The sequence below is a fragment of the Echinops telfairi genome, unplaced genomic scaffold, assembly GCF_000313985.2.
Source record: "Echinops telfairi isolate 266 unplaced genomic scaffold, ASM31398v2 ScPeMD7_18;HRSCAF=68, whole genome shotgun sequence".
In the NCBI taxonomy this organism is placed as follows: domain Eukaryota; kingdom Metazoa; phylum Chordata; class Mammalia; order Afrosoricida; family Tenrecidae; genus Echinops; species Echinops telfairi.
In genome coordinates this window covers 69,803,635-69,813,316 of record NW_022103915.1, presented here as the reverse complement: position 1 = coordinate 69,813,316, position 9,682 = coordinate 69,803,635, and the positions used below count along the sequence as shown (strand labels likewise).

Below are 9,682 nucleotides of genomic sequence, written 5' to 3'. Positions count from 1 at the left end.
AAAAAAAAAAAAGGTTCTTCACTGGCTGCCACTTCGCCCTCCAAAGATTTTTTTAATTTCTAAAATGTCATTCTTATGATAGCCACAAATTTTGTGAACATCTCTTTTCAACATACACTGCTTCTGTTTTCGATGCCGAGAAGGTGGAGGATGGATGTTGCACCGCCTTCGGGTACCCAAGAGGGTGTGGTGATGATGTCAATGGCCTTGGATGGGAAAAGGATTTTACCACTCCAAGTTTTTACTGTTTATTTGTGACTGTGGACAGGCGCTAATGAACTTTTAATCAGGCTATTGATGAAGGCTCAGTAAGATTTTGTTTTAACTTTAAAAGGCTTCCAGGAAAAAAATACCTAACCATACAAAAATGCCTGGCTAATTTTTATTCATTTGGGGCTATGTTGGGAAGCACTGGGGCCTAAATGATCGCTTAGAGACCCGGGTTCACAGCTGAAATGTCCATAACATTTTTAGTGGTACTGGAGACTCTTGCTATCTAGAGCTACAGTGCCTTCTCTCTGTATTTTTCTTGGATTGTGTTTGCAACCAACTGGTTGTAATTGACCCTCTATTGGGACAAGTTAGGATATGAACATATGACTTTCTTTTAAAAAGAAAGAGAGAGAGAGAGCAAGAGAGAGTGACCATGAAAAAAAAATCATCATTGGTATTTATCTTAAACTTTCATTTCCAACTTCTCTGGCAGCAAGTCAAGGTGCTGTCAGAGTGGAACGCTCACTAAGGGGTTCCTGGAGCAAGGACACTGTACTGAACCCAGAAGCACACAGGAGACAGGAATAGGGGAGGAAAGAAAGTGTTTTCTGGCCTTCAGGATACATGGATACACACAATACCTGGGTCTTGGCTTAAACTTCAGAACTGTTACCTAAGATTCCAGGTGGGCATCTCCCTGAGGGGAATTGGTCACACACCAACCACAGTACAGTGGGCATGAAAATCTGTCAACTCTTCCCGGAAAGCAAAACCCTGTCAAACTACACACGCCTTTCCATTCTCCAAATGCACTGCTCCAGAGGACTCCCCATGGAACTAATCTGTGGGTCATCATCCACTGATAAGCCCCTCACTGCTCCCATAAATAGTTACAGTCCCAGAAACCGTAAGGAGCACTTCTGCTCGGTCCCATAAGGTTGCTGGAGTCAGAGTCCACTCAGTGGTCATAAGTTGGGGTTCTGGTCCACTCAGATGCCCCATCTCCCAGAAAAGAGAAACCCACCAAGGTGGTACACCTAAAACAAGAGGTTTAAAATCCTGTTAGTTTAACCTACCATGGCTAGTTTGGAGAGAAAGAAGAGAGATGTGGAAATAATTGTGTTTGGTGCATGAGATGCTTGCAAATTTATCCCCCAAAGAAGCCTTTGTTACCGTGGCTACTATACAACTGCAGAGTAAAGAGCTGATCTAAGTTAAAAACTTTAGACCAGCCATGTCACAAGCCCTAGAATTTTATGATAGAAAATTTGGAGTCCCTCTCCCTACCCTCGTGCGCTGGAAAAGAGATCAGTGTAAATCACTGTATTAAACAGCTTACACTCTTCCCTTCAAGTTGACTTTTTAAAAAGTTCAATACTTAGGATGCCTGCTTTATGTTACAGTCCTAATAGAGTAAATGGTCACAGGGAGCATTTTCAATCATTAGCACCACAAGACCAGCACACATACCCAATGGCTTCACCTGGGTAGGAGCTAGGAGAGCTGCTTTCTTTACAAAGCTGTGGACCGCAATGGCAGACGGCCCCTCTGTCAGATTGCTGAGCAACACTCAACAGAGGTGACCGAAGACCACTTGACGCAAGGTCCCGGTTCATCTCAGTTTGGGCTTCTCAAGCTTCACACTGGCTTTACATTCTGCCAGACCGAGCAGACAAGAAGTCTTGGCACACAGCATTGAAAACCCACGGGTTTGGCTGCTGGTTAAAAAAGAGCACATGGAAGCAAGTACTTGGCACCACTGACATTTAAAAAAGCACTTCTTAAACACTGTGCTCTATCAAGAGAGCCAGCACTCTCTAGTAATAATAAACCCAGAGTCATTGCCAGGCAGTTGGTTCTGACTCAGAGTGGCTTCTAGTATGGGGTAAGCGGCTGCTCTGGGTGTCCAAGACTGTAAATCCTTACAGGAGGTGAAGCCTCATCTTTCGCCCACAGAGTGGCTGGTGGGTTTGAATTGATGACCTGTAAGTTAGCAGCCCAACTATATAACCCACTACCACTGCTAGGGCTCCTTGTAGTCATAATAGCAGCCAAGAGCTTCACAGTACTTCATCCTGCTGAGACCATACAAGCATTGCTTCATTAATCCCTCACAAAAACCCTAAGGGGGAGGTTACCTTTATTTCTTTTAAATAGATGAAACTAAGTAAAGATGAAAAACTTAAGTAACATGCTACAAAATTGCATTGCTAAGAGTAGAGTCCAAATTCAAAACCAACTAACAAGCAAACCATTGCTGTCAAGTCAATTCTGACTCATAGGAAATATATAGGGCTATGGTTTTCAAGGCTGCAAATCTTCATGGAAACAAACGGCCACTTTCTCTCACAAAGCAGCTGGGTGGTGTGCTTGCATAGCCTTTTGGTTCGCAGCTAAGCACTTCATCACTGCGTCACGACTGTCTTCACATCAACTGCAACTCATCATGACCCTATAGGACAGAAGAAAATTGTTCCTTAAGGTTTCTGAGATTGTAAAATTGTATGGGAACAGAAAATCTCATCTTTCCCTTGCAGAGAAGCAGGTGGGTTTGAACTACTGATCTTGTAGTTAGCAGTCCAGTCCTTAAACCACAGTGCCACCAGGGCTCCTTTACTGCACCACGATGTCTCCTTCTGTGCTCCTAAATTCCAAACCAGACCTACCTAATCCAAAGTGCATGCTCTTAATATACAACATAAGGAAGTTAACAACCACTTCTACACTGCCATCTCCTAAACTGGGCTAGGTTGTTACAGCTATTTCCCTTGAAAGGTACATGGATTTTAAGAGTGACAGACAGACATTCAGACATATGCCAAGGACAGACAAAAGAAACCAAATGCTTCTCAGGCTTTGGGAAATGAAATAAACACCTTGGAATTGGTGTACCTTAAATTCAGTGTCTGAATATACAGTAAGAAAGGTACACATGTGCTTAGCTATGCTTATTTACTAGTCTATTGTAAATAATTTCATTTTTTCCTATCAAAAATCCTGCTTCGGGGTATAACAGATGTAAGAAGAGGAAATGACAAGGGTGGGCATCTGACCTGCTCCAGCTATGCAAGGAGGAAGGAAAAAAAATCAAACTTCACCTTGGCATCACCCAAGGCAGAATTCTTATGAGGATGAATTCGACATGCCTCACACTATCAGTTTTGGGGGATGTTTTTGGCAATTAATTATGCTGTATTTATTATTTTAGAGACCTGTTCATTTACACCACCTAGAGATTATTTCACCCATGGCTCTATTTGGCACGCAGTCTCTTGTCTCTCTCTTCAGCAATGGTGAAGCAGATACTTATTCCCTGGGGAAGAGAAATCCATGGTTTGTTGCCTTTTCTAATAACGAAATGTTGGTAAACCGGGTGGCAAAGCTATTGCCATTGGCATCTTTCACAGGAACCACATCAAAAGAGCCAGGTGTCTCTCTCTGTTGGTGATCACACCAGTTCTTCCCAGGTTAGTACCTCCAGCCACTATACACACATTACCGGTGTCGAGCTTGATGCAATCAGTCATCTTTCCAGTCTCCAAATCAATCTGAAGGGTGTCATTCACCTTGGTGAGTGGAGGAAGAAGGAGAGCAGACGGTGAGAGCATCGTGCGTCACCAGGTGAAGGATTACTTTTGTGCCCACAAAGATCTTTCTGACTTTGCACCACTTGTGCTTGGTCTCCCCGGGTGTAAAACAATGAATAACCAAGCGACCTTTGGTGTCACGGATCAGACGGAAATTCTCTCCGGTCGTGTCAATGCCAATGATATCCATAAAACCAGCAGGGCAGGTTATATCAGTTCGGACCTTGCCATCAATCTCAACTAACCACAATGTGCAAACCTTTTCTAACTTTATCACCTGCTAGAGCATACTGAAGTCTATTTCGTAAGAAGATGTTCAGTGAAGACATTTCTCAGCTTGTGGGGACCAGTAGGTGGACAAAGAAAACACACCAGTCAGTTTGTCCAGCATCCAATGCTTTGGTGCAGCTGTGTGCTTAAGATGCTTCTTGGGACCACGAGCCATGGCTGCGCTGAGTACAGAAAGAGTTCTGACACCCTACTAGTTCTGACACCAACTGTCCCTCCCACGGCACTCTCTACTTTTCAGCTGGTTCCATAATTCAATGCAATGGCCACACAAAACTCACAGACAATATATGACTATGGAGTTTATTAGGATGTTAACAGATTATAAATGCTCAGGATACAATTATTCAGACTGGACAGCTTCTTCTTAGTCATGCCCCCAGGCAGAATTCTTTCTGCCCCTTGGCCTGTCAGCCCCATGGCTCATTGGCCTTGGGCCTGTCCCTTCAATGTTACAAAGCATTCATTCATTCATTCATTCATTCAGTTAGTTCAGGTCCTTTATTAACCAGTACACAATTACTTCTAGTTCGTTGAAACAATAAATCAGACAACTCTTGCCACAGCCATGTCTATCGATGTTGATAGACAGTCATCTCAAGGGCACTCCCTTGAGGACACTGATATTTTGCTATTTTCACCCACCGTAAAGTATTTTAGGGTGACCAGTTTAACCTTTATCGAATGCTCGTCCTTCTTGGGAGTCATGTAAGACTTCTTCCTTTTCTTGGCACTAACACCAAGTCTGAACACAAGATGATTAGTGGACTCCTTTTGAATGATGTAGTCAGACAAGGTAGATCCATCTTCCAGGTGCTTGCCAGCAAAGATCAGCCTCTGCTGATCAGGAGGAATTCCTTCCTTATCTTGGATCTTGGCTTTTACATTTTCTATGCTATCCAAGGTCTCAACCTCAAGAGTGATGGTCTTCCCCATTAGGGTCTCTACAAAAATCTTCCCAAAGCTTTTTTTTTTTTTTGGTTGCACAACACTCTGCCATACACCTCAGTCCAAAAGGCCTCTGTTCTAGCTGAGTGGGTAAGTAAAGCCTAGTTCCCTCTATTAAATGCCTGAGAGCATCCCATCCACAAGCAGGCCTCCTGCCGAAAGGCACTCAGCTGTACTTGGTCTGCGGACTGGAAGCCCACTGCTCTGTTTCCTGCTCTGGCTCTTTCTGTTTCTGCTGCTGCTCCTGTGCATCTGCCACTCCTTCCATGTCAAAGCTGTCTCCTGGATCCAGGAAGTCCAACGCACAAGCATCTGCACACCTTGCTTTTCTCTATTGCTGTTACCCTTCTGTTTCTGAGATGGCTCATTTTATAGCCAGCAGGATGGCAAGCACTATTAACCCATTCACAACCACTCACAGCTGAATCACATAATCCAATGAGTATCTCTGCACAAAACACCCCCCTCCCCCACCTTCTTACCCAGCTCTAGCAGGAAGATGAAGGCCGTTTGGTAGGAGTAACAAAGGCTATGGCTAGAAAAGCCATATTAAATAATTCACTGCACCGCACCTGTCTCTATCTCTGAACTCCATAGCACGCTCCTACAGAATCTAAGGCTCTTTTCAAATTTACAATCCTTGCTTACTTGGGACCTGCATTTGTTTTCACAAGATTCCTATGAGATTGGATGCCATATGCCCTTTGCTGCAGAGGTGATATAATAGTTTGGTATTCTATCAGCGGTGGCTCCATTTCTCATTTATCAAGTAGCTCACTCTTTTTCATGACAGCAATAGCATTAATGATTTAGTAAGTGTCTACGTGTATAAGGCTGTTGGCTGGGCACACTGCAAATTGCCAGAGGGCCAATGAATTGGTGGAGCCAGACACTTCCCAAAGATGAAAATCCCTGGGTGGACAAGTCAGCAAGAGGTCCTGCCACTCCCTCAACTCTGAGATGTTAATAACAGCACCATTCCTTGGACACTGGTTGGAGAAAGGGGCCTTTTCACATAGGGCTGAAACCCTGAGTCAGCAACCAAGACACTGTTAACCATGCAAACTAGCTCCAAATGGCTTTTCTAATTATTGGTTAGCATGCAGGTGGCTTGGAGAAGAGAAGTACAATTTCTGTAGTATGAGAAAATAATAACGTTCTCCCCCAGGAACTCGTTTTGCTATAGATTTAAGGCCATAATTTGTTACAGGCAAGACATTTATACGGCTGTGTTATCGAAGCTAGGATCATCAAGAAATTCTATCAGAAGACACAATGTTTAAGTATAGATCTAATTACTGCAATCATTTCTTTTTTGTTTCCTTTGCAGAGATCCACTTAATCCCATCTCTTAGTGTGGGCACAAGCTGACAGTTGCATGACAAGGAATGTTTCCCTTTGTAAAAAACCCACTTCCTTTCTGTGTAGTTTTAGCCTAATTGAAATGTTTCCTATTAAGCTCAATCAAGGCAGCAATTATCTAATTACTCACTTATGCTTTTCAAGCCAAAAATTTGCCTAAGCTGGTATACTGGAATGAGAGAGAACATATTTATTATTGTTTTTACATTTTCCTGTTTGGATTTTGGACAATAATCATAAACATTTATCCCTGGTCACCAGAATATGTCTACTTAATAATGCTATTTTCTACAGAATTGTCTTACTCGCTGCAAGCCATAGCCCTGCGCCAAATACAGCCCTGTAGATAAAATGATCTTTAAAAGTCTGGTGGTTATGCTACATGAGTGGCGTCACTGGAGAAGGTTAACAAGGACAGAGTCTACTGAAAACAAATCACAAACATATATTCAATCATTTCAAAGTCAGGAGTTTTATGGCTTTTGAGGATAAAAAGTGAATTGCTTAGATTTAATTGAGAAAATAATTTTTATAGCATCACTTTAAAAGAACATGTACCTGCCTGTCTGGATTTTCCCCTGATAGAAATCCCTAAGGTCTCAAGATGATCACAACCAGTCAACAACACAGGTGGTCCACACTTTTTAGGTATAAATTAGAGACATATATATCATTAAAACCAGAATTAATTTTAGAGCGAGTGACCCTCTGAGGTCACTCCTGATTGACTCCGTTTTGATTGGGGGTGTATGCTAGCACAACAGACAAATTGAGTCTGAGCAACTGATATTTTCATTTCCAGGGAATACATTTTATCCTCATTTTCATCTGAAATGCTAACTAATGTGGAACTAATATGGTCCATTACATGGGGAAAGATCCCCAGAAAACTTTAGTGTGAATTTATAACGAGGGAAAGAAACACTTCATCAATCCCCTAGCAGTGACCACTCGACAATATTTCCCCTAAGTTTAGAATAACCAAGAAAATGACCATACCAAAGGAAAATCAACAAATTATAATAATAAATCTACAAGAGAAACGTTCCACTTGCTGGAAGGCAATGAGAACTTTTGCTGCTTTGTGTTGGTAAACAGAAGGGTTCTGTCTGTTGTTTGTCCTCCTTCCCTAATGATGAATGAGTGAAATGCAAGTAGTGTCCTCAAGAATAAGAGGTCTCCGTCAAGACAGACATTTCACTTTTTAATACCTGATTTATCGCAGCTAAGTGATAACTAATAAGAAATTAAGTCTAACCAGTCCCACGTTGGGGGTGGGAGAAATGTACTCTCCCAAACTAGTTGCTACATCACCTGTTTTACAGTTTTGGGGGGAAAAAACCCACTGCCATCGGGTCAATGGCCACTCCTAGCCATCCTTTAGGGCAGGGTAGAACTGCCTCTGTGTGTCCCAAGACTGACACTCTTTACGCTAGTAGAAAGCCCATCTTTCTCCCACGGAGCGGATGGAGATTTTGGAATTTGGACCATGTGGTTAGCAGCCCAACTAGTAAACCACTGCCCCAGAACTCTAGCCCAGGTTGGAAAGAAGTGTCAAAACAGAAAGCGCATGATCTCTTGCAGGTGGTACCACCATTCAGCATTCTTCCTGTCTCTTCAGGGGAGGAGGCAGATCATGGGGAGAAGAAGCAGACATTTCTCTTCGGCTCTGATTTAGGAATTCGGAAGTTGGTGAATGGACTCCATAAGATGGATGGGCGGGTGGGGGGGAGTTTGTTTCTCTATGCCATTCTTCACTTCCACGGCCGAAATAACAAGGTTCAACATCTCGCCGTAGCTTGACCCCATCGTGCTGTGCTCTCAGCAGCTCTGCGCACTCTGCTGTCGTGTGCAGTCAATTCTGTTGTCATGTGCAGACAGTCCTACCCAGTAGGACAGGTAGAACTGCTCCATTAAGGTTCCCAGGGAGCAGGTCACCATGTTTTCTCCAACGCAGTGGCCAGCGGTTCCAACCAGCCACCTTCTGTTAGCAGCTACGTGCGTAACCAATGCCTAGGTAGGCTTCTTTACACACTCGAGAAAAAGAGCAAATTCCGTTTACAACTGGGAAGAGTGGGAGCCTGAGGCTATCAGCTGATCCCATCAAGGTCTGGCCGTAAAGACCAAACGGCAATCTGTCCCAACAGTCTATATGGGCCCTTGGCTGACTCTGAACAGCCCAGGGGTCTAGTCAAAGGCAGCCACATTGAACTTGGCAACACCTTGATACACCAACCAACTCATAAACCTCCCACATAGTGTCCAGCAATAAGCAAAAGAAAACACGCCATTAAACCCAATGTGGTCCTTGTTTTCAACATTATTTAGCGCCTGAAATTTTCAAGTTGAGTTGCTTTTGCCTTTATTTCCCCCTCTTACTTTGCACCAGTTCTCATATTTCTATCCTTCCTCTACTGCAGTAATTCAATAGAACTAATTATGGCTTTAAAATAGTTAAATAAGCAAATGACTGAAGGTCTCCTTCCATTTTTTCCTGATGCTGGGTCAAATGGCTCCCTGAGTTTGCCTGAAATGATACCTTTAAACTGCAAGACCTTGCAGGTCTGGCCTGAGTCTTCTTTTGAGAGTTTTTTTTCCCTTTTCTTTTTTTTTTTCTTCTGATATCCTGCTGCACTTCACAAAGTGTGATGAAGTGGTGCTATTTTATCCAATTTTAAAGTAATGAATGGCTGGGAAGATGTTAGGAAAATAGAAGCTTAAAGTGGAGATCCCATAATTTCTTCATTATAATTATAGTCTCCACATATATGCTTATCCAGTTTTCCTTTTATGAATACTTTTTCTATGTAAAGCAATTTTAATATCTTGCTTGTCTGTTGTTATTTTGCTTTATGGCCGACAATACATCGTGTTCCTGGTTTTTTACAATACTGCGTGTTTTGGCAGAAGAAATGTGAATAAAATAATAATGTATGCTCTCTTGTTCTAATAAGACTGATTAATGAGTAGTACCCCAAGTCTTCGACTACAGATCATGAGTTTCCACTGATAAATATCATGGTTTGCTTTTCATCAGTCTACTGAAAGTTTAAGAATCCAAATGTTTCAACCCAAAGAGTACCTAAATGTGAGGTAAAATCAAATGTTAAAAAGTTATCACTTGTTATTGACCAAGTTAAAAAAATAAGTCATAAAGTTTAAGGCTTATAAAATGTTGACATTCCCGAGGGGCTGGCCCCAATCCCAACTACATGGACAGGCACACCTCTCCCCCGAAAAATTTACTTCAGAGGAAAGCATTGAAGCTACAGCTCAGGGAAAGG

At 42.5% G+C, this 9,682-nt stretch overlaps 2 protein-coding genes and 1 pseudogene across 3 annotated transcripts in view; all 3 read right to left on the bottom strand.

The window, feature by feature from the left end:
• SLC25A21 (solute carrier family 25 member 21) overlaps positions 1–9,682 on the bottom strand; it is a 459,237-nt gene that overhangs the window by 407,720 nt on the left and 41,835 nt on the right. The window lies entirely within an intron of this gene.
• Positions 3,467–4,245, bottom strand: LOC101659478 (annotated as a pseudogene).
• LOC101654147 (ubiquitin-like) lies at positions 4,686–5,024 on the bottom strand. The gene has a single exon (XM_013008777.1). The coding sequence runs from the start codon at positions 5,022–5,024 to the stop codon at positions 4,686–4,688; it is 339 nt and encodes a 112-aa protein (XP_012864231.1).